The sequence below is a fragment of the Acartia tonsa genome, chromosome 7, assembly GCF_053477335.1.
Source record: "Acartia tonsa isolate MP-2025a chromosome 7, ASM5347733v1, whole genome shotgun sequence".
NCBI classification, from domain to species: Eukaryota; Metazoa; Arthropoda; class Copepoda; order Calanoida; family Acartiidae; genus Acartia; species Acartia tonsa.
Window position 1 is genome coordinate 17,576,537 of NC_137266.1, and position 27,356 is coordinate 17,603,892.

General features: G+C 30.6%; 1 protein-coding gene across 1 annotated transcript in view; it reads left to right on the forward strand.

Annotated features, from left to right (window-relative positions):
- Window positions 1-27,356, forward strand: part of LOC145324995 (uncharacterized) — a 94,020-nt gene that overhangs the window by 19,587 nt on the left and 47,077 nt on the right. Inside the window, exons 5-7 of the mRNA XM_080167771.1 lie at window positions 1,783-1,843; window positions 4,349-4,427; window positions 26,160-26,268. Of these exons, the coding sequence (XP_080023897.1) occupies window positions 1,783-1,843; window positions 4,349-4,427; window positions 26,160-26,268 (249 nt within the window). The remainder of the gene's footprint in view (window positions 1-1,782; window positions 1,844-4,348; window positions 4,428-26,159; window positions 26,269-27,356) is intronic.

Here is a 27,356-nt window from a genome sequence, read left to right on the forward strand (position 1 = left end):
TTTGCAATAGCTGCACTACCAAAAATATCTTGTATTTTACTATCCCTGTTAGATTGTTGAAGCAAGCCAATAGGCCTCGTACATGCCCTTGATATAAGTATCTACTTTGTTTATACCAGGATTAGTTACTAAAGGGTTGGATGAAAATAGTTCAATATTATTATTATTAGTTCAAGCTAATTATATTCAAGCAGGCAATTAGCCCTTTCTAACTGTATCATTAAGAACATCTATGGTAAATGAATAAAATCTATTTTGCTTCCTACTTTTCGATCAAATAAAATTTTTTTGTTTGTTCATTTAATGGTTATTAAGATAAAATATATTTTCTTTTGACTCTTTACCTTTCCCAGCTGTTTATGTGGTAATTTTGTAAGTATTATCACTAAGTTGTATGTTTCCAAACCTGTGTGCTACTAATTTGTTTCATGTTTGTATCCTACGAATGGATATATTATTACCGGGATCTTACATACGGTTTTCTTATTTATAATAAAGGAAAACACGCAACGATTCCCCCCTTCCACCCCATTACCTGCCCTACTACTGGATGAACGAACTGACCATTAAAAGAGCTTCATTAGCTAGCTAAGTTGACAAGGTTTTTCACTTGTCATAATGTCCGTGTATTTTGTACAACCATTATACAATGTTTAATTTCAGGATAATATTGCTGCAGATGGAAGCCTGTCATAATATCCATGTATATTGTACATCCATTATACAATGTTTAATTTCAGGATAATATTGCCAGATGGAAGCCTGTCATAATATCCATGTATATTGTACATCCATTATACAATGTTTAATTTCAGGATAATATTGCTGCAGATGGAAGCCTGTCATAATATCCATGTATATTGTACATCCATTATACAATGTTTAATTTCAGGATAATATTGCCAGATGGAAGCCTGTCATAATATCCATGTATATTGTATATCCATTATACAATGGTTAATTTCAGGATAATATTGCCAGATGTAAGCCTGTCATAATATCCATGTATATTGTACATCCATTATACAATGTTTAATTTCAGGATAATATTGTCAGATGGAAGCCTGTCATAATATCCATGTATATTGTACATCCATTATACAATGTTTAATTTCAGGATAATATTACCAGATGGAAGCCTGTCATAATATCCATATATATTGTACATCCACTATAGATTATGATAATATTGCCTGAACGAAGCCTGTCATAATATCCATGTATATTGTACATCCATTATATAATTTTTAATTTCAGGATAATATTGCCAGATGGAATCCTGTCATAATATCCATGTATATTGTACATCCATTATACAATGTTTAATTTCTGGATAATATTTCCAGATGGAAGCCTGTCATAATATCCATGTATATTGTACATCCATTATACAATGTTTAATTTCAGGATAATATTGCCAGATGGAAGCCTGTCATAATATCCATGTATATTGTACATCCATTATACAATGTTTAATTTCAGGATAATATTGTCAGATGGAAGCCTGTCATAATATCCATGTATATTGTACATCCATTATACAATGTTTAATTTCTGGATAATATTTCCAGATGGAAGCCTGTCATAATATCCATGTATATTGTACATCCATTATACAATGTTTAATTTCAGGATAATATTGCCAGATGGAAGCCTGTCATAATATCCATGTATATTGTACATCCATTATACAATGTTTAATTTCAGGATAATATTGACAGATGGAAGCCTGTCATAATATCCATGTATATTGTACATCCATTATACAATGTTTAATTTCAGGATAATATTGCCAGATGGAAGCCTGTTCTTTCTACGTGCTGTACATAACAAGAAGGATCAGGTAAAGGCTTGCAGTCATGGAATACAGGGATAGTACAATATGTGATAAAATAATCGTTCCGCCAATTTATGAAATTCTGGTTTACTATGAGTGAAATAAAGGGTCATAGAAAAATTTAACCTTCTTTGTTCACTACGGTCCTGGATTTTAGTGCTGATTAGTCGTATTACAAAAGTAAAAACAAATCTACAATCTATATATCTATAAAAAATAAAGATATGAAACTTATATTGCACCTTTTTAAAAAGCTTTACTAGTCAATATATTTTAAGAAAATCAACATTAATTTGAATTTTCTTTTGGGATAGATTATTCTTGTATATTCTAATCTTCTACATGATATTACAAATTCTAAGCAATAAAGACCGTCTGCTGTTTGCTATTACAAGTATTGCTTTTGACATTTGTAGTTTATACAAGGCTGGCAAAACTCAAAATCAAGAACAGCTTGACAGACAGAAGGACAAAGTGAGTTAGAGAAAAAATGCTCAAACATACTAAACTAAATAAATATGTTCACAAAATTAATTCTAATTTCAGCAAAGTAAACAATATAGCTTAATGGACGAACAGACAGACACATTTTTAAAACATTTTCAGAATCACACAGTAAAAAAATGCAATTTCTAGCATTTTTTGGAAAAGAGAAAAACAAAGAAATATAAAGAGATACTTAGCTAATAATAAAAATAGTCCAAATACAGTCTGCAAAAAGTATGAAATGGCATAAAATTGTAGAGTACCTTTGCTCTAAAAGAGATTTACAAATGCCTAGAAAAAGCCTTCATGTCTAATAAATAAAGGCTGAGAGAAATAAACAAGAATGACAACATCCATAAGTAGCAAAGCACACAAAAATCATGGATTAAAAGACGGTCAAAACTTTCGTATCTAACTTGACTGACAGACAGACATTACATTTTACCCATGGCGTTACGTACTGACAGACTTATTGATGGACGGACAGACAGAATTAATTATAGAGTAGCCTCGCTACTAATAAAAAAGGTTGACCTGTCTTATGCTGAAGTATTACATGTCAACTATTTCTGACTTTTCATTTCTACCTTTTTCACACGGATAACAGAGATTTACAATTTGTACAATTTTTGTTTTTTGTCAACAAGGTCTAAGGGCAGGATTTGGACTATTATACATTATTTTCAACAAAACAGTTTAATAAATCACTCCCCTCAAAAAAATTTCAAAAACATTCCCTCTTCCAATAATTAGCCTGAAACCTTGCCAAGTTTAATTGGGAAAATAAAATCAGCCATTATAGAGATAAGCAATCACATTTTACCATGTTTTGATTTTAGCAAAACAGTTAATATCGCCTATTCAATATTACTTGGATCTTACACCAGATTATCATGTTCTCCAATAAAGTGAAACTTGTAGCTGGCTAAAATAACGATCCCCCCATTTTCCCCCTATTTACTCCATCCTCTCTCATCTTACAGGATTAATGAACTGACCAATAAGCGATGTCCATGTTAGCAACCTAAATTGCCGACAATTTTTCCACTGCACTGTCATAATATCCACTTATATTCTATATTCATTCTAATACACAATCCTTTCATCCTTTTCTATGTGAGTAATTTATCCAATCTATCAGTGTAAATAGAAAAAAGGTTACATATTAGACTCGTTATTTGTCGCATTGTATTATAAACAGCTTTCCGCGGATAATGAAATGAAAATTACAAGATGAAAACCAGTTATGTTAGTACATTATGTTGTAATTTTTATTTGAATATTTGTGGAAAATTGCCTGTAATATGATGCTATACATTTTATTTTAGTATGCCTGAGAACTGGTTCTTATCCAGCGGATATTAACCGGTTTTCGAAGCCACACTGGAAAATCCTTTACACATTTAGTCACACCTAATTCATGTCCAGATATTCAGGGTCGCATATTTACAATAAAAGTAAAAGTAAACAAGGACACTACTTTCCATAAGTATCACAGCAGTATAAAAAATACGTCAATATTTTAATGTTATTCTTGTATAACAGTAATAGGATATACGTTTGGTTTTCTGTCCTAAGTTTGAGATCTTGTTAACTTGCTGGACGGATATTTCTATACATTGAATCTTCATACAGGTCCAAGGAAGTTTTGTAACTATTTGAGATAGGGTGTCTCCAACTTACAAAGAGAAACCACCCCTAGAAAACAATTACTCCGTCACAAAAAAAATTCTAAAGCTAAGTTTGGTCGACTTACCCCCCCCCCCACCCCCTCCTTCATAAAGGCCTATTTATGAATAAAGCCAATTTTACTTAATTCAAAAATAAATATATGCCTCATAAAATATTGAAAAGAAAGGCAGAACGGAAAATATACAATCAAAAAAAGAAAAGAAAAAAAAACTATTAACTGTGTTCATATTAAGAAAGCCATTATAATAACCTCATAGAAATGCAAGATTTTTAACTTTACTGATTTAAAATTCGCATGAAAAAATATGTTATTTATTTTCTGTTTGTATTTAGGATTCTGGCGTGTATTGGTGCCTGGCAAGTAGCTCAAGTGGCACGACCATCAGCAGAAATGCAACCTTAGATGTCGCATGTAAGTAACATTTTTTCTTTTGCTCTACTAGTACGTGTGATCGTTTTTTATAAAGCTTTAGTTCTTTGACTTGATTTGGGTTCTTTCAATTTATTTAGCAGGTTAGGTTTTTGACCAGCATATAATAATAAAGCATTTTTGCATAAAACATAAAAGTAATATTTTTAAAAACTTGTTCTGTGATAGTAATTTTCCACAAGTCATATATTGAGCCTAAAATAAATCGTGACATCGCCTCTAAGGGGAGTTTCGTCGTATTTTCACAGTAGTTTTTCTCCTGCGGGGCGCTCACTTAACCTAACCTAAAATAACCAATGAAAAGCTACTGTGTAAAAAACGACGAAACGCTCCTTAAGAGGCGATGTCACAAAAGGGACTATATCCAATAAATCTATTGAACAATCTAATTAAATCTATTTTCAATTTTAGATTTTTGATTTTATCAATTGTATATAAAAAAACATAAACTTTAAAACCAATTTTTTTTGCTGTTTTTTTTAATTTTTGACCTCTACAAAGCATTCATTAAATTCAAAGTACTCATAATTTAAAATTACTAAATCTATGAAACAATACATCATTGGATAATAAGATTCATATTTCTACAATATTCCAATAATGCTTCTACTTATAGATCTAATAATAATCTATCAGACAGACTGTCTATAAATTTTAGGGATAAAGGTATAACTTAATGAAAGATAAAGTAATCGTTCACCTAACAAATGTATAAGTGTAGATGTATAACCCAGACAACTACCTGGACCAAGTTGCGGGGACCTTTTTCGTCTGCTAGCTAGCTTTCTGTTCTATTGTGGAGACATAGCTGGGTTTTATTTCCAATTCCATTAATCATTATTCAAAGACACAATTGAAAGTCGGCACAGGGCTCCCACCCCGTGGGTAGAGTCATGTCCCCTCTATTCTTTTACTTTAATATTACTAGTGTAATGGTCTTGCAGTTTAAAACTTAATTGAGCCAATATTTTTGCATTATATTGTGATAAATTCATCTTCAATTCACCAATCTCTGTTTCCCTGAGCAATTTGTATAAAGGAGTAGGGAGTAGATAATTGTGTATTAAAGTTTGATGTATGTGATATGCGTTGTTAATAATTTAATTATCAAGAATGTATAGTATGTATGCAGGGATATAAAGAAATAAGACAATGGCCGATAAATTGATGTACAGCACTTAAGATAAGAACACAATATGCAGATTACAATAAGTGTTTGAACACTCAACACTCAATTTAATGAACCAACTAATCAAAATTCAATAAGAGTTTCCAAAGTTGTTGAGCCAACGAATAAGAAATCTTGATTATAAAACTTTGGGGACTAGTGTAATAAATAAATTTTCCCTACCTCCCTAGTATGTATGTGTACAACCGGCCGCATATTTCAGTAATACAATTATGTAAGATCTCCTATTAGGCAGTAATTTATAGCAAACTTTGATTAATATCACTAACGGTTACAAACATTGAAAGACAGATGGATGGATAAAATAAGTCGAAAATGTAAATCATCTAATAAACATTTACTGTTGTTTACAAAAAATCAGTCTATATCAAATAGCAGACAAGAAAATCCCCTTTTTTATAGATATACTACAGACGCACCGAAGGACTGACAAATTGAATTATAAAACGACCAAGCTAATATTGCTTGAATCACTTCTACAAGAGACAAAATGAATTGAAAATGATTGCTAAAATCGCAATTATCTTCATGTCGTAGAATAGTGTATATTTTTAAAAGGGTGGAAAACATACTAACTTTAATATATTATAAAATAGCCATAGATTGATAAACTATACATACAACACATAAAGAAAAATTGTGAACATTCCCTAACCTCAATCTCTTTCTGCTTAGTTCCACCATTTGTTGTTTAGAAAAATTAACAATGTCTTTGATTGTAATGACTGATCTACAACTATCAATCTGAGACTAATACTTAAATAATTTTCTTGTAAAATATCCACTAATATTTCTGATGAAAATATTCCAAAACTTTGTACTTTATGAAAGTAATCTTATTTTTATTTCCAAAATAAATGGCGTAGTTATCAATTTATTGATTATTTTTAAAGTATTTGACTCTGTTGATTTGCCTGAAGGTGTATTGACACCTTTTTTGGACCTTAAAAAATAGGCTACAGATAAGATATGGATTCATCTTAATTTATCATTCTTCATCAATGATACTTTGATTTCTTTAAAGCAACAAGCGCAGCAACAATATAATTTATTCTTATTTTTATGTATGCTTGTAGGTCATAAAGCAAAAACAATTTAAACTAAAGTTAAGTTTTATAATTTTTTGTTTCTTAAAACTCATTAATGACAGTTCCAAATTAATGATTTTTTTAAACTAAAGAAACATTTTTTTGTGGAATTTCGGGATCATACTGTATTTAAAGTTTATTTAATTAATTTGAAGCTAAATTGCCATTTGTATTTAACATTATTCTTTTATAATTTCTTATTTTTATTGCCATATGCGATTTATAATTATAGTTTAGATAATTGTTATCAAGTTTTGACCTCCAACCATCAAATTTGATAAGAAATATGAGCACATGTCAAATTATTACTTGAACTAGCTTTGTAGAAATATTATTAATTGCATTTAAATAATGTTAGAAAGCAACAGGAATCTTATTGATAATAATAAATGATAAATCTATAATAATACCAAATGACGATAAACAAATTTTACCATCATCTGGATTAAAGTTATTGGTTTAATGTATCAAGAAAGTTTTAAAAAATTACATGTTTTAAATAGACCCAAGCACTTTCTGGGAACGATTTTAGGGTTATTCTGCTTTATAAATCATTGGCAATCATTAAAAAAAATATAAATGCGTAAAATAATGATAAGAGTTATCCATTACGAACGTACAGACCTAACCTAATTGTAGAAAAGCTACGCTTTTAAAAATGCGCCTATAGCACACGCACACCTGCCCTACGTTGAATATTATTACAGGGCACAAGACTGAGAAATAATTCTCAATACAACTTGTGTATTCACTGCTATTCATGTTTGCCAGTTTAATGCGAAATAAGTCTTTTAAACGAATATTTTACTATTCTTAGATCCTTCATTTTTGAAACTATGTTTTTTTTTACTTTTACTTTATTTTATCACCGAAAAACCATAGCTTCTTTAAGATTTAGATCAGTTGATTTAGAGGTTTTTTAGTTGTTATTTTGTAAAAATATAATTATAGCCAAACCAGGTTATGAAAAATCCACGAATAATCTCCCATTCAAAAATATTCAAAGTTTGAACAATTTTCAACCCACGCAAATTGGATAAAAATTACGCTCTGGATCCGTCGCTCGCGCTCCCGCGCGCGCAAACACTCACTTTTAAATTAAACAAATAAAGGAATACATGAAATTTTTTTTAAAGATCAAGAAAAAAAATTACTGTAATATTTTCCACATCTACATAAAAAGTAGTATATTTTATCTTAAGCTTAACATTTAAATAACTACAGAAAGGTTCTCCCTTTAAGGGAAGCTTTACATATGTCCCAGGATTGTATCAGACTTTTTTATCTTTAGATTCAAGTCTATGAATGGTTTTAGGTTTTTCTGACATAGAACAAACAACATTTTTTTTCAATTTATTTACCTATTCCTCAAACACAAACACGCATAGACCCAAAAAATCAGAGTGTAATTTTATGCCATAAAATCTTACATATTGGATATTTTTTTTATGAATTTGCATAATTTTAAAGCATATCCTTGTTATTAAGTTGGATTTTTTTATATGTTAGGGTCAGATATAGGTTTGCAGCCGCCCTTTTCTAGAGCCGCTAGCTGCAGCTGCAGATTATCCTCTCTGGTAGCTGAAAAGAACAGCTACAGTTCAAATGTCGGTATCCAGTTGTTAGCAGCTGCAGCTTTATATGACCATAACTTGTGTGGCTAGCTTGTATCTGCTGGTCTTGAGTTTGGGTTGGCTTAGCCTGCGAATGTAAGCAAATAGTCTGATTGCTTTTTAAATTCAAATTTATTATCTTTATCAGATTATTAATGATAGTTAGAGGATTTTTTTTGAATGAATATAAGATTAATCTGAGTCTAATCATAAAAATCATTCAATGATAAATGTTTCTTTATGTGCTCTCCAACTTTTTCATTTTCTGCGTTAAGTATTTTGGTAATTTTTCGTAACCCACCTTTGAAAATATTAGGGAATTTAATAAAGCAATTTTATCCATTTTACATTTCATTCGTTGGCTCAAAAACTGTGGGTACTTTTACTGAATTTTAATTGGTTGGTTCCAAACTAGTAGTGTTTTAACTTTCCAACAAAAAAGTAATCTACAGAAGGGGTAATTTTGTCTGAACCTTATGGACATAATTCTTGTTTTCTAATTTATATAGTAAGAAATAGGGGTCCAATATCACTTTTGGGGGATATACCAACTGTTGAGATGCATATCATATAATTAGAATAATAATAACAGTTAAACTTTTTGGTAACGATGATTTATTCTTTTCATATTAACATCTGTATATTCAATAGTTCGATATACATATAACTTGACTTTTGGCTGATTGGGCGTTGCTACTCTATAATTAATTGCCTTCTGCCTCTATAAGTTACATAAATAGAATTCACCCACCTGCTATGTCATATTGGTGTTTGATTTCTTCATGACGATTCCTAAAATTATAAAGTATATTTCATATATGACCATATATTGGCAATATTAGCCGCTTTTTAGCAATAATTAAAAGCAAAAAGTTTTTTTTTATACATTTGTGTTGTCCTTGCAGCGCTACTGGTGTGGACTTATTTATTCCTGTTTAATATTATCTTATTCTTTTCTATTTATGCAGTCTACATATGGTGGCTTTGGTTTGTATATATCATTTATGAATATACAAATTAGGATATAATAAATACAACAATATGTAAAGGAAAAAAAATATTAAACATAGAATCATTTTCTAACTGACAGATATTATATTATATGGTTAGTTAGATAGATAGATAAAAGATGAAAATAAAGTAGATTGATAGATTTAAAGAAATAGAGAAAATTTGGAAAAAAAATAACAAGGATGACAACATCCATAAGTAGTGAAACATAAAGATAAACGAACAGATTGAGTCATAGAGCAGATTTTCAGTAATCACAAACAAGAAAGAAAAATAATATGTATATAAAATCACTAAACTGTATATAAACTAATATATTTTATCTATTAAGCATGACATACGAATCGATATACAATGGAAATTATATAAAAGATTCTCAGGGAATCTTCAACAAAAATTTCAGCTCACTATCTTGAATAGTAGCTGAGAAATTCACGTTTTACCCATTCAATTTCTTACACGGACGTTGGAACATTTCGGATTATAGAGTAGCTTCGCTTCTAAGATTTAAAAAAATCACATGAGAAACTGAAATTTAGACAGATAATAAAACGATAAATTTGAAGAAATTTATATGAATTTAGATATCTACAGATTAAAAGATTGGTTGTGTTTGAAGTGTATCATATTATCAATTTAAACTCCAGAGTAGGAATATTTTCAAATTTTGTTTGTTTAGCAGATTTTATGCAAAGTGAATGAATTTCATCTAAATAAATATTAAACTAGATAGGTTTATATATCTCTCAAGTAGTGTTTCTAATATTTTCCATTTTACTTATTTTGATCCTTTGATCAAGCTCCATTTAAATAATGACTGCATTACATTGGTCATTTTTTAGTCAGTAGGGCACAATTAATATTTATTTGAAAAAGACTCGCGCGCTTTTTAAACTCAGGGAGGGATGGGAACTTAGAAACATAAATTCTGATGGTTGGTAACCTACACATTCTCTCATTCGTTTGCTTAAAACTTGGGTAAAATTAGCAGGGTCCAAACTTTTGCACCTGTACTTTTAATCTACTAAGGAAATTTACCATCATTATGGACGTAGATCAATTTATCGCCCATTGTCTTATTATACTAATTTATCGAAATTAAATCTTTTACAATTATAAACTTTTTCATATTCTCCTACATTATGACTTGTTTTATAATATAAAAATTCCATAAAGGGGCAAAAAGAATGTATTTTTCCATATCGCTTCGCAAACGATTAACACTCAGTGGATTAGAACCGGTTCTCAGCCATACTGAAAAATGATGTCTAGCATCGTAATATAACCAGTTTTCTACTAATATAAAAATGTACGCGAAAGGCTGTTTATAATACGATGCCAGAAATAACTAATCTTGGATTGAGTAATAGATATTGAACTAAACTGACATAAATATATAGATAATTTAGAGTTGAGATAAAACTTCTTAATTGATTTGTTTTGTTTATCTTGCAAAATTTTACCTCACTCGAGCAATTCAACCAAACTTTTATTTAATCCAAGGTTCAAGTATAGTTACGTAATATTCTGAACATCTTATAAAAGAATAGTTGGCATTTGTAAAGCTATATTACAACCGTTGAAGCACTTGAACAATAGCTTTTCATATCTATAATACAAAGTAGAACGATGTCTGTCTGTTTTTTTTTTGTCTGTCTGTTTAATTGTAGCGAAGGATCTCGCTAACCGCTGAACCGATCGGGTTCTCCTTTACAGGGTAGCTTCTCATAGGTCCCTGAAAGGTTTATAACTATTTTCTTGGGGGATGGGACATTTTCTTTTTACATTCTTATTTCAAATCTAAAATACGAAAATTTGGTTTTATCAAACCTCTTGGGGGCCAAGCCCCTAGAGGCTAGGGGCGAAGCCGCTAGTTAGATATAAAAAGTAACATTATTTTTTTTCTAAATTCTACATTTTTGGAAGGCTTCAGATTTTGGCTTAGTTTTGGGCTACTATTCAGCTTCCAACATAAAACCCCTAGATTCTGGTGATGGAGCTGCATAGTATGATAAAAAGCATTACAAGTATTTAAGATAATAACAAGGACACTAAGGTTCATAAACAAGCTTAGCGTAGAAACAACAAGCTTACAAAAAAATTTTTTTGAAATAAAATAAAATATGTACATTATATTTTTATAAGAATTAGAAGATTTTCATATAATAAATTGGATCATTTTTTGTTTATCAAAATTCTCCAATATAAAATAAATCTGTTCTCAATATTTCTGTAAATGGATTTGTTTCAACTTGATCTTGAGTAAATATATCATTTTCAAGCTTCACTTCCTTCCTAGTCAGTGAGTGAGAGATAGGTCAATTGAATAAGTAAATAATGTTCCTCAAATCATAAAAGCATGTCTTTGAGTACCATAGCTTGACCAAGTAAGAAATGTTTTGACGGGGGGGAAATATTTACAAAAAATATTGAATCAAGAGCTGGATCTTTAAATCATTTTAGTGGTGAGCCAGATCGGGGTGAGCTAACTTTCCACCAATGAGAGCACAGCATTTTATGAAATGCCGCGCTGTGATTAGCTAAAATTCGGCTCACCCCGATCTGGCTCATCACTAAAATAATTTAAAGATCCAGCTAAGGAAAGAAAACGAAGTAGCGGGTTTCGTCGTATTTTCATAGTAGCTTTTCTCCTATTTATAGCCACTGCAGGACAATCATTAACATTTACCTTACCTAACCTAACCTAAAATAACCTATCAAACGTCACTGCGAAAATACGACGAAATCCGCTTCTTCGTTTGCTTTACATGATCCAAAATATTTTTTAGAAGAACTTCGATCTTTTGGATTTATTTAAAGATTAATATTCTTCTCTACTCTTACCCTGTTTCCCTGTAGCTGACAAGATTATTTTAGAAGATGGAAACCAATCATCTACTCAAACACTTTGAAAAGCTTGGAAAAATTAATCTATTTTTAATTTTATTTATAAGGAAAAGTAACAGGTTGTTGAGGTACAGTTGAAAGTATCGTGTGTGACGTCATAAAAATACGTCCAAAAAGGAAGGATGTGAGGAGAAGTGTGGGAAAGAAAACCCTAAAAAGAGACGTATTTTTATGATGTCACACCTGACTCTTTTCGCTGTCCTATTGTTGATTTATAAGACATCTACTAAGGAAAATTATCATTAATAGGTTTATTTGCATTTACAAAAAATATATAAATACAAATTATGTTACAACCTAAAATAGGATTATTTCTGTTTTGATTGGAGGATTTTAAGGGAAAAAAGTACATACATTAAATTTGAAAATACCCAGTTCATTATTTAAGATGGCCTTGTTCTTATAAGTAAAATCGAGTATTTAACTGCTACTTGAAGGAAGGATGGGGGGGGGGGGGGGTATTCTACATTCCACTTTTAATTTAAGTTGAAACCATGTCGGTTTCTTTCACTATAAACATACATATAACATACATCCTGTACTTTTATACAAGAAAGTAAAAAAATGGTTTCAGGCACTCTAACCATTGTAGTTTTCCATAACAACTACTAGATATAATGGCAAGGAGATAATGTTTAAATGGCTAACCATTAAGATTCACAAGGAGATGGGCGGAGTTTTAGAGATCTTTTACAAGACAAATGCTTTCTTTGATGGTTAGTAAGCTCTGGGCCAATTAAATGGATTTTTAGATTTGACGATATATTTCCTGGTAATTTATTGTGTAACTTTTCAGGGCTCTAAAGGGATGAGACAATGGCCAATAAATTTGTGTACATTCCAAATGATGATACACAAAATAACCCCTTATGTAGATTGAAATTACAGGTTAAAAGTTTGAACACTCAACCTAATTAACCAACCAACCAACCAAAATTCACAAAGTCCCGAAAGTTGTTTAGCCAACGAACAATAAAACGTCATTATAAAAATGTGTAGACTAGTGTAATAAACAGGCCAGTGCCCTCCCTATATGAAAAAAACTGATGTAAAATTTAAAAAAAATAATGTACTTAGGATATCAAACCTGGTACACACTTGGTCTATTAAGCAGATATGGGTACATAAAGGTAATATCTCTCTCATGAAACCTGGGAGGGAAAACCTCCTGGGGGAAAAATCAAAGTAATTTTATTGTTCGGTCTCTTCGGCAGGGAAGGGGCAATGATGGTTGAATTAATCTTTAAAAGTTTAATCTTCCTTACCCAATGTTTATCAACTAACAAGCCACTCTTTATTACATAAGAATTAATCTATAATCCATTGTCTTATACCTATACCCCTGTATCTCCTACCACTCTGTCTTTTATGTGAAAGTCAATGCAGATAGATATTTGTATTCGTTGGATTGTCAATTATTTTTTCCCGGATTTGTACTTTGGATTTCCCACATTTTTTCAAAGTTTTAAGAATTAAGATACAAGTTATTCCCTAAGTTATTAACCCATCCTATTATACGAAGTAGTTTTTTTTGTTTGGTCTTATACTTATGCAAAACCGATTGAGTTTTCGATTTAAGGACGCTTTCTTTTACTTTTAAACTTTATATGGTGTACAAATTTTGGTATAATTATTCTACAATAATGTATTTAGAGTCTTGTATAAATTGTACATTTTCTACATTTATATATGATTTAATATCTATGGTGCATTATTTGCCAAATGTACCACTTTTCTGCACTACCTCTCCGATTTTGTTAATACTCTATATTTTGGTCCGTTGGGTCATTCAAGGATGCTGGATGGCCAAAAAAAAGTTTCAGAGTCCCTGGATGTCTAGATATCTAGCTATCTATGAAGGTAGGTAACAAAAATGTAAAAAACACCCATTTTTTCACAATTTTAAAAATTAATTTTTTCATCAATCTTACATCCAATCTATACATTTTATACACCAAAATGATCGTTTATTCATGTAAAAAGCGCACATAATGCTATTTTGGCCAAAACTCTAATTTTACAGGGTGTCCAACAAAAAGTGTATTTTGGATATCTAGCGTAATACCCAAAATACCTGTCCGAAAAAAATCATTTTTTTCGGCTTAAATCCTGTGTTTTATCTGTGTGCATATGTGGTATATAACGGTTCGGACCACCCGGGTCTATAAGGTTGTCAAATTTCACTTTGGGACACCCTGTAAATGTGATTTTTGTGTCTGTAGAGCTAAAACTTGGTCCAAATTGGCTATTTTTTTCAAATTACTCTAATATGTGTCTTAGTATGTTTGGCCATAGTGTTTTCTGACCAGATCAATAATTTTATATTTTTTGGACACCCTGTATTTTCAAAAAAAGAGAAAAAAAAAATTTTTGTATTTTTTTAAATTTTTTTTCTATTTTTAAGTTACTTAAAACTGTCATATAGATACAGATTTTGACTAATAACAATAATATTTGCCTATTTTACAATTTTTTACACTTTTGGGACACCCTGTGCATGTTTTTGAAAAATGATGGTTTTTGCCCATTTTTGGGAGGAAGGAGTCGTTTTAGGGCCATAGACTATTTCTTCATTTTTGTAGAACTTTTCAAGACACATCATTTGTTATTTATGCAAAAACCGCAAAAACCGAACCGTTTTGCCATTATTTACCGCCAAAGGCGGAATTTTTTTATGTTTTTGCCGTTCCGGAGGTTGTAATGGGCATTTGTGGTAAGAAGATAACTGTGAAATACTTTTATTTAGGCATTTTAATTTACTAAATTTCATGTGAAGTAACTTTTTTTGTATATCCAACCGATTTTTGTCAAAAGGAATTTCAAATGCACATGATTTATGTTTCTTTTATCACTTATGTTATAGCAATTATTTATGTTATATTCACTTAATTTTCTTGTTTTAACAATTGAAATCCATCTCGACGAAAAACGGTTAGCTGCACAAAAAATTTTACTTAATATAAAATTTAGTAAATTAAATTACCTAAATAAAAGTATTTTAGAGGGATCTTGATAAATCAACGTTTTCTTACCACAAATGCCCATTACAACCTCCGGAACGGCAAAAACGTAAAAAAATTCCGCCTTTGGCGGTAAATAACGGCAAAACAGTTCGGTTTTTGCTGTTTTTGCATAAATAACAAATGATGTGTCTTTAAAAGTTCTACAAAAATGAAGAAATAGTCTATGGCCCTAAAACGACTCCTTCCCCCCAAAAATGGGCAAAAATCTATAATTATAATTATCTATGATTATGGTTTGGACCCTCTAAAACTGTAATCTACCATTCCACTTTCCCCTCTCTTGGTGAAGATATCTTCAACGCCGATACGATTTTTGAAATATAAGATTCCACTTTTGCCTCTCTTGATGAAGATATCTTCATCAAGAGAGGCAAAAGTGGAATCTTAAATTTCAAAAATCGTATCGGCGTTGAAGATATCTTCACCAAGAGAGGGGAAAGTGGAATCTTACATTTCAAAAATCGTATCGGCGTTGAAGATATCTTCACCAAGAGAAGGGAAAGTAGAATCTTACATTTCAAAAATCGTAGCGGCGTTGAAGATATCTTCACCAAGAGAGGGGAAAGTGGAAAGGTAGATTACAGTTTTAGAGGGTCCAAACCATAATCATAGATTATATTTCTGCTTCTATAAAAATTGATTCAACTCCCTAACTGTTTTAGGTCCTTTTTTACTTAAAAATTTCAAACGGCTCTAATTTTTTTATTTTTAAAGCTAGAAGAAAATTTTTTTTTGCAGAAAATGTTTATTTTATTTAAATTTTATATTTGAAATATCAAAACATAATTTTTAGCGGCCGCAGCTGTACTTTGCAGCTGCCAGCCGCCGCAGTCGGCGGTCGGCGGGAAAACGGCGGCGGATGAAATTTTAATACATTATGTAGACATGTAAGAAAAGCTTAAGTTTAAAATTTGAAGTCTTTAAGTTAAAAATTGCGGCCACAGGAGCATTTTAAAGATTTCTGGAGACCTGGAGGATCAGGACCTGCAGGATCATACCTGGAACCTGAAATTGACTTGAACACCTGTATTTAATATGAGGATGTACTACTAGAGGATATTTTAATATTTTGGTAAGATAAAATGCTTTGTTTAAATCAAAAACAAATTTTTGTTCTTTACCTGGATGACCCTGCCAGGTTTGCTGGCATCCTGTGCCCGCCAGGATGGAGATATTTAAAAATTCCAACTTTCAGTTATGTGTCATACCCATACTTAAAAAGTCAAGCAGTTTGGGCTCTTTATCTTTCACACACAGAAAATGAGATAGAAAAAACCGGATGGGGGGGCGTTGAACGCCCCCCCCCCCCCCGACCGTTAAGGGTTAAATAGAATAATATATTACACAAATATAACATAATTTAAAATAAAAATCACCGAATATAATTCCGTGTCGCTGGCTATGGCACCCTTTATTAAACCCTAATTTCCAAAACTCATATTCAAATTTTACATTTTCCACGCTCACAAAGAAATTGGGTGGGCGTTTTTTTGCCTGCACGTGTCTGTGTGCATCAAATAGTGTGTGTGTGTTTGTGTGTGCTTTGTTTGTGTAGGTGGGCCTTTTTTGTGTAAGCATAATATTGTGTCTTAACCTTAATATTAAAATTAAAGAGCCCATCCAACTAATATTAGACATCTCATTTTTAACAATTTTGCAAAACATGAACATATTTTACTTCTTAAAGAATCTGTATTTTTTTTCGTAGTGGCTGCTTAGCATACTAAGCAGCTGGCATTTATGCGAATATCATGTAAGCTTCTGCAGCTTGTTTTTAAAGTTTATTTACACAGTTTTAACGATAACACGTAATTTTGATGTAAAACATAGACTTGATGTAAAAAATGAGTCATAGAGTGACTATGTATCTTAAAAAAGGTAAAATCTAAAGATATACAATGTAATGTATTATTGTGCATCTAAAAAGGACCGCTTTAGGACAATCTTACACATATACACACACACACATACATACACACACTCACACATACACACACACACACACACACACACTGCATGCAAAATCCTTATTTGGATATATTTAGTTTCTACACTTATTTTGTTTGAAATCACCGCCCCTAATCTTTCCTTATTTCCATTCATACATACACACATGGCCAGAAATTAGATCCTTACAATAAAGTAAAAACATGTCTATGACCACTAATCGATATGGTCCTCCTATTATAATAGGACCTGAAAGGTTTATAACTTTGGAGGAGGGTACCACCACCCCCCAAGAAAAATTACCCATAGAAAAAATGACCCTCCAATTGGTTGTTATCTTTTTTCTTTTTAAAACTACAATTTAAAGTGGGGAGGAAGGGGTTTCTACTTACACACACCCTCACGCCCTCGTTAATAAAAAACAATAAATTAAGATTGTTAAGAAAGGAAATTTTATATCCTTACAAGATATAGCAAAGTTACTCGGTATGTTTGTCTGTCGATCGGTCAGATTTCAATTGGTCGTTTTTAACCGTAGTTTAATAACATATGACATTCAAAGGTAAATTGTAGAATTGATTCAAATCTTTAAAAAATGCTTATATCATTTAATTAATTAACTTACGTAGCTAAACAGTATCATACCACAATTAAACATAACTAAAATATATCTTATTTTTCTTTACTTGTAACAAGTGGCTACGTCCCTAGAGTCCACTGGAGGCCCTTTAGGTGAGGGGAGAGGTTGTGAAGTCGACACATCCACTTTAAATTGTAGTTTTAAAAATAATGTTCTATCTTTAAAAGTACAAAAAATAAAGGATAATATTCTATTTTATTTCATCTTTTATACTTAAACAGACAATCATAAATTAAATTATATCGAGTCTAGATCATTGATATAGAAACATATTTAGACATTGGAAAACTAAGACAACTATATCCATAGCAAGCACATTAAACGCTCAATTTATTTATTTTTAAGTCAAAGTAAAAAAAAAACTTATAAGTAGCCAAGAAGCAAGCAGACTGCCATAATTATTCTTAAATATTTTAATTGGTAAAGGTATTATAAAATTAACCTATTAGGTAAATCTAATTTACATTTTATAAAAGTACAGACGGGCGTATATAGACATATCATTTTAATATAGTAGGTATGCTTCTTAAATTGCGTAGGAGTTTAAGTGTTCTTAATACTCAATACATCTTTCTCATTTCTGTAGTGCAGCTACTCTTCAAATTGGGTAATTTTGTGAGTCCTTCACTTTGTGGTAAACTAGAGGCTACACCATTAGAGACCTCTAGGGGCACTTCTTAGGCGGGTGGAGATACCCCAGCCCAAAATAGTTATAAACCAACCCATGACATGTAAGAAGTTTTACTGTATAGGAGAACTATGTCGATGTAGTGGTTGGCAAGATCTTGGGCTTTTAATGGGTTATCAATTTGTTTAAAAATTATTTTAGCTTTTTATTAACACGCTTCTTATGGACATAACCATCTCAGTTCTTCCTTCTTCATTATCTATTTCTCTCTATCTCTGTCTTATTCTCTCTCTCTCTCTCTTTTTCTCTCTCTTTTTCTCTCTCTTTCTCTTTCCCTCTCATTATCGTTAATTGTATCTACCTATTACCCAATTCCATAATGAGAATAATAGTTAGAGGCACTTAGAAATTATCTCTTGAAAAATTATATTGGTTTCATTTCATTAAAAGTTTAATTAACAATTTAATGATTATTATATTTTCTTACTTTTATAAATTTTCTTTTCTATACTCAATATAAAATTAAAATAATAATATAAATTCTATACTTTTAGTAAATGAGCTTTTCTATAACATAACTATGGTGAATTTACCATCATTCTTGTTTTATAATATACTAACGCCTGCGCCCTATCTTCTAGGTGCTCAGTGTTTTAAGCGAAAGCAGTAAAATAGCCTAAAACAATCCTAAGACTAATTTCAAAGATTAGATGACCTTAAACAAATCGAGACAATAAAATGGAGAATTCAATCGGTTAAGAATTTATCCAAATCTTAAGCATCATATTTTAATACATTTTTACTCAAAAAGTAACCGTAAAATACACTTGATCTTCTTCATTATGCATTTTTTAATTTCAACCATTTAAAAACTAACTAAAAGAAACGCCTATTCATTTTAGGCCTTATTATATTCATTTTATTCTTCTTAAATGTAAATAAATTATGTTTGTATTTTTAATTTGCGGATTTTTTATAGAACATGCACGTTTAAATTCATCTAGACAACGAATGAAACTGAACAGTTAAATAAGTTTTAATGATATTACAATGACATACTGCTTTTTTGCGTTACCGACTAACCCAGTTATAGTTTAGCTGCTCTACTAGTCGAAAAATACATTTAATGAATCGCGTCACTGATATTATGAAATTAGACATATTAAATTTAAATTTCCACTTGCAACAAAAACAGTCAAGTTAAATATTAAGCCAATAGACAATCAAAATGGATTATTAGTCTAAGTAAATTTTCCAATGTGCCTCTTTTTACTTTCTGATACCTATTTAAATGAACACACACACATTTTAAATTCGTGATATGAATAGCGTTACATTGGGCATATAGATTTATAATAACAAAACCTTTTTGCTAAAAAAATGCTTTTTGGGAACACTTACATATTGAATTCTTAATATTTGTTGAAAAGTACTCTATTTTGAACAGTTCTTTGAATTGAAACATCTCGTACATAGAATTTGATGTTTCACTTTGTCTGCTTAGTCTCATTTAAGCTAAGAGATCAAATATGTTCCAGTTTTTAAAATATTTTTTTTTTCTGCGCATTTTTAGGGTGTTTTCCATAGAAGTGCCTAACGAACTTAAAATAATAGGATGGGGTTGTTTTTTACCCAATGCCTTCTCCTTGCAGGGGGCCCTAAAACAACGTCAATCTTATTTTCAATTTATTTCAAATTACTGGTGTAAGTGCACTTTTATGGAAACCGCCAAATTCACATAATGTATAAATTTTGCAAAGGTATATGGAACTAGAAAGGTTCTGTTTGGAATCTAAATCCCGTATGATATGAAAACTTTTGACAGTTGGACATCTCAAACATTCTACTACTGTTTAGATAGAGACTAAACATGCCCCAATTGTGTATTTTTTCATCAAATTAAACGAATAAGTAAGTAAAAATGTTTGAACATTAAAGTATTATACAGTATTAGAAGGAACATTTTATTGGGGATTGATTTCTAAAGTATATTTTTAAACTCTTGAAATTTGATAAGCAAGAAAGATCTGTTTTTATCAGACTTTAAGTCGTTACAGAGATAAATAACTTTAGTTATAGAGTAGCTTATCTACTTAGATGATTATTTTACATTTTTACCTTCTGGAAATTAGGAAACTTTGCATCCATCTATGAGTACATTTGAGGCATGATATTGATATGTCAAAATTATATTTGAAAACTGTCCTCTTCAGTTTTAAATGTGAACATAGGATTAGGTAAACTTGCTAAAATTATTTAAACAATGTTGTAAAGTTTTTTGAATTTACATTTATTGTTCGATACTAATATGAAAGACATTAATACCTAGTATCATATAAACATTTTATTTTACTACTATGTAATTAGAATATTATATAAATAATACCCAAGAAAGCATATCATTGATATAAATAACAAGAGTTATTGATAAAGCAAGCAAATTCAATGTAAGGTCTGAATTAAGAAGGAGTTTTGTCAAGGAGCTTTCAGAAAAAAATATTTTCAATTCAGCCTTTTTGTTGAATTTTAATTGCTGTTAATTTTAACAGTCCCCAATTCCCTGGTTTATTTGAGAAGGAAGATCCAAATTAGGAATAATGAAAAGTCAAGGCTAACTCAGGGATCTTAAGGGATAAGACATTGGACGATAAATTGGTGTACAGTCTTTATAATGATAAAGGAAATTGTCCTTTCTAAAATTATTGGCTAGAAAGTTTGTACACTACTAGTCTGGAACAAAAAATACAATGAAAGTTTGAGGCAATGATAGTATGATATAAGTCACTTTGGATACCAGAATAATTTTCAGTGTAATTTACCCACCCTCCCTGAGGCTAACCACAACGCCGCCGCCAAAAAAAGAACACTCAATCAATTTAAACTTTTTATTATATTTTGCACACATCAAAAAATGTATTAAATTCAATTGTTTTTGAAAAATATTATTTGAAAATATTCACTTTTTGCAAAATGATATCAAATAATATGTTGTATGTATTCCTTTTGAAATAATAAAGCTTAGATACTCTATAAGTAGTGTAAGATCGTCCACCTATTAGAGGTAGAGGGCTAAAACATTTTGTTCATGTCTCTTGCTTGATAAATATTTCAATTTCTTCACCCTTTTATTTAACAACCTTTGTTTCAAGGCCCTTGTTTACTTAAAAATCTAAAACGGCTGTAATTTTCTTAGTTTTGAAAACGGTTAAGGGTCAAATAGAACTATATAATGAATATAATAAGATATTTTATTTTCCTGAAAAACAACTAAGATTATATTTGCTCTCACTGTTATAAATCTATTATAGCTGCTCAACTGATGTATATAGTCATCCTTGTTATGCATTATATTACATAGAACTTGAAACTTTATTTTCCTATATTTTATTCTATTTTATTCATTGATGCATTGCTTTGTAGAGTACAGAAAAGCAAAATTTTTACAGGTGTTCTCAATAAATCATAGTATGTGACATTTTGTTTCACAAACATGAGGATATACTCTAATTTTAAAGTTGTTGCGATAATAATAATTTCATTGAAAAAAATTTTAAAGGCTTTTTTAAATTTTTGTTTGAAAGCGGATTGTGCAATAATTAGAATCTTTAGATCAAGATAAAATATGTCCATAGGTTGTATTGCGAGAACAAGCCAATATTAATTTTATTTTAATAGAAAATTGGTATTTTAATTATAGTATTTGACAAAATCATATGACGCATTAGCCAAGTAACTTAAAATCTAGAAAATCTCTTCCGGAAGACACTGAAAGTCGCTCAATGTGACGTCATAAAAATCAGGGATTGTTCATCTCTTTATTATGGGTTTTCTTTCCCACTCCTCCTCTCCTCATCCTTTATTTTTATGACGTCAGAATTATTTTTGAGCGACTTTCTTCGTCTTCCTCTTCCACAATATACGTGTTTGTTGTTGGTTATAAGATATTTTTTGGTTTGTTTGTCAATTGGTGGTAAGAGTGGTACAGCAGACTGACGTTTAGAATAAGTTAATTACAGAATAGCTGCTATTCTTGAAAAAAAAAGTATTTAACAAGTTGACCTAATTCTTAACCAATTCATTACTGAGGGATAATTAAGCAAATAGTTGAGTAGGAGAAGTAAAAACAAAAATATTCGGCGCTTTCCCTCGAAGTGCCTTCTGAGCAATGACCCCACCCTCTTATTTTTTTTTAATAGATTAAAAATATTGTGAGTGATAGTATTTTTTCTCGATGTCTAACCTTTGCAGGTGGCCCTAACCCTGCGGGTCATATAAAACCCATTAAAATCTTACCTAAAGAACTAAAACAAGCTACCCCCTCTCCCTTATTTACAATCTGTTAGGTTAGGGGGGGGGGGTTCTGTGTTCGACCACGCACTTTAATGGAAATTGGCGAATATTCTTCTTTTGTTGGTTTCTTCAGCGTGGTAACAAACTTTTTAATCCGTCCCCTGTAAGTTCTGGTAAGATGGGGGAAAAGATTTTCATAAAAAGTTTTAATAACAAATCTAGTGGTATAGAAATGAGAGAGGGAGATTGAGAGGGAGAGATGGAGAGAGAAAGAGATAGGGAGGAGAGAGAGAGAGAGAGAGAGAGAGAGAGAGAGAGAGAGAGAGAGAGAGAGAGAGAGAGAGAGAGAGAGAAAGAGAGAGAGAGGGGGAGAGAGAGAGAGAGAAAGAGAGAGAGATAGGAGACTATGAAATAATTTGTGTTTAAAAGTTTCAAGTAGAGAAATAAATTTTGATTATGAAATTTCCAAAACTTTATTGTGGTAATATCTAAGTCTTTAGATCTTAAAAAACATTGTATAAAAGATTTGAAGATAGAATAATAATAAAAATTTGCACCTAGACGATCCTTATTGATCCCGGACATGTTTTAGGCTATTTTTCTCTTATTTTTTGCTAAAGGAGAGTTAGATTGGGCTAATATAGATCATTACTTTTAGAAAAGATAAAAAGTTACCTAATTTCTATAGACTGTGTGAAACATAAAAGCTTAAAGAAATAATTTTAATGAAATTTAATAATTTTGTAGAATAAAAGAAAACTCTAACTATTGTTCTAGGCTTACAATAAAGAATTATTGAGGGCTCGGCAGCCTCCTTTTATTGAGACCTGTATTTATTTGTTCAGCTGTATTTCTCATGTTTGGCGGTTGCAGATGGATATTTTAATACGGCTCATCTAAGAATTTTTGAATACTACGGCTAACATTGAGTTAACTGTTTTCAGCTACTTTATTTTTTACTAAGAATAGCAAACTTTAAAGGATTTTTTCGGCTTCGACTGCCGAGCCTTGAATTATCTTTCTTTACAAAACCCTTTACTGTTCTCTATACCTAATTAAATACAATTAGTTCTCATTAGAAACATTTTATTAGAACAGAGAAATAGTTTTATCACCTTTACAATAGAAAGAAATGAGAAAAATTGCTTAACAATTTTATTTATTGCTAGAGCCTCCCCCCCTTTCAATTTGGGGCACTATGTTGGAAGGTGCGGGAAGGGGCTTGAGAAATAGCCTAAAACCTTTCCTAGAGGATGTAAAGCTTCCTTAAAATTTCTTTTAGTTGTTATTGAAATCTGAAGCTTCAGACAAAAAACCTCACTACTTTATAGAAAAGGATAAAACAAGGGCGATTCAATATAAAATAGTTGAAATAAAACCATTGTGAATAATCGTCTTCTAATTTTAAAGTAGAAATCTAGACCCAACTTATAATTAGGGCAGAGTGTCTAGTTCAAATATATGTAGACCAACTGAGTTTAATATAGAAATTTAAAATCATTATTTATATTGTTTGAGTTAAACCTATTACTCCCCACCCCCCTCCTATTAAAAATGTATTAATCCTATGCTTTTATTTCATTTTTCATGGAAAATTTGATTTATGAAACATTTATTTCCATCTTTTAGAAGTTTTAGAAACCCATTTTCTTATTGGCTTAATAATTTGTGATTATTAATTTTACTTGGTTAGTTCAAAACTAGAAGTGTAAAAGCATTTAAATCATTAATTTGAACCTGCTGAAGGTGTAGTTTTGTTTATCATCATTGGAGATCTTGTTTTATCATCTAGTGTCCTATCCCTTTAGGTCCCTGGTTCGAAAAGTATTTTTAATAATAAAAAAAGAAAATTCAAACTAAATGGGAAACTGAATTGCCACAGATCCAATATTAAATCAGGGCTTTCTTCCAATCAAAATGGAAATCATAGAATCCCCTAGATTTAATGGACATAGATATAGAGAAAGAGGGATATTTCAAAAATATTCTTTCTCAGAATATACATTTCTAGTATGGCTTCGAAACCGATTTATATCCGCTGAATTAGAGCAGATTCTCAGCCATACTGAAAAATCATGTATAGCATCGCATTAAAGACAATTTTTCACAAATATTCAAAAAAAATATAAAAGTAATACCAGTTTTGTTAGATCTTGGCCCCTCACAGCTTATAAAACTAGTTTTAATCTAATAATTTTTCATTTTACTATCAGCGAAGAGCAGTCTATTTGATATTTATCCTTGAATGATTGTTCAAACAGTTGTCTCAGGATCAGTAATGAATATTGGAAAATCCCTTTTTTGGTTCATTATTTACGTTCCTGTAGACATATTCTGTAAATCATACGAGACATGAGTTTCCTTCACGGCTAAGAACCGGTTTAATATCCATAAACTAGCAGATTTAAGGACTTTTACTTGTATCTATATTCTTAATGATTTATTTTAAAACTCATTGTTGCCAAGATTATTAAGTGAAGCTACTCTACACCTCCAGTATTTGTTAAATTATGGACAAACAAGAATAAGAATAAGTGTTCCTAATAGAAATTTATTTATCTTTCTATTATGATCATAATCACAGGAGCTCTGTGACTTGGGGTAATTTGTATGGTTATTTGAACCCTAAAGTCATATTCAGTGATTTATTATCAATCCTCAAAAGTAAATGAAGAAAGTCGCTCAAAAAAAGACATGTGACGTCATAAAAATGTGTGATTATCAATATCTTTTTAGGGGTTTTTTTTCCCACTTCTCCTCTCATCTCTTTCATTTTTATGACGTCACATTGAGCGACTTCCAACATTTACCCTTAAAATTGACCTTCCTTTGACATTTTCGTTCCTTGTTTGAAATCATATGCAATATGTCAAATATGATTTGTAAATAAAAAACAAAATTCAAATAAAATTAAGATTAATTATATAAGTTAAATGATTGCTCAACAAAGAACGCAATCATCAGAAAATTGAAATCCTTTTATGTCATTTGATTTATTTGTATTACTAGGCACATTTTTAGTAGTGTACCTACTTTTTAGTTCATTTGTACTTTTCACTATAAAATATATTTACCGTTACATTCATTGTTTAAGTCAAAGTCACAAATAAAACAAAGATGATAACAATCATAAAAATAAAGCTTAGTTTATTAAGTGGTCAGACAAACGGACATTCACAATCGTTTACATTTCCAATTTGCATCTAACTCTGACAGGAATCACCATACTAAGTTACGACTTAAGATAAATCTAATATTAAAAGTACCCAAAGTTTTTAAGCAAATTAATTAGATGGAGTGGTTTAAAAACATTGGGTATCAGCTTAATGTTTCTCTCATCCTGCTCAAAGTACAATTTCTAAATAATAATTTTTTTAGATATTCGAGATGAATTTGAAGTGTCCCCGTCTCCTGTGAGTGCTGTACTGGGTGAGAATGTTGTGCTTCCTTGTTCTCCGCCAATTGGAAATCCACCACCTAGTGTCAGGTAACAGAATAGATATATAACCCTTGATGGACAATCATAGAAAATAAAAATAATAAATTATTTACAGCTAGCTTATAATATCAATGAAATGAAAATTTACTGCCCTTCCGTTCTAAAATTTGTACACTTATCTAACCAATATTGTATTCTGATTGTTCCTACACTGTCTTCCTATAGGTCGTTTTAAGATATTTAAAATAATTTTGAGACCATCAAATTATTTTACTTTCAATTTGGTTAACAACTTCCTTGAATTTTGGAGCTTATGCAGAAAAGTGTTATTATTTTAAAAAAAAAACGGATATATACAAACAATTTCTTATCTAAATTGACATTACAGCATAAAAATGCATTATGCTCCAATTCTTAAGAAGCCCAGAGCCCAACGAAATAGTATGATAATATAAATTGGACCATTGCATGTAATGGCTTTTTAAGTATATTAAGCAATATTTTTGCAAAAATAGTCCCATATTCAAAGTAGATTTTATTTAAGCAAAAGATACTCACTTGTTTTGAACTTTCTTTTCAATTTTGTATTATATCAACATCTAACTATTATTTTCATATTATATTTATATTATTCGGTTAAAATTTTATTTTTGTATTTAGGCCTAATGTGAATATTATGCAAATAACTGTTTTTTTAAGAGTCTTAAACTTACATGAAAAATATATTTTTACATAAATTTTAATTTGATTAACGTTTTTCCTTGTGGCTCCCCTAATGGATTTAATGTTCTTTTTACAAGAGTATATTCCTTAGTGTATCATAATGTACATTGACTAAAAAATATTTTCTTAATTTTGTACAGTTTTTTATATTTAAACTTTGAACTTTTATAAAAAATGAGGGCTTTTCTCATTGACAATGATCTTATATAAGCCTCGTACAAGTGTCTTTTAAGTAGCAAACAACTGTATAATTTACTTACGTAAGTCAGTCTGTAATGCTCGGTTGGGGGAGGCCCGAGGGGGGGTGGGGGGGATTGTGAATAAAACTTTTAAAGAGCATTCGGTTTACAATTTACTTTGTTCGTCAGTCTATTGATCATGATATAATATATATATATATATATATATATATA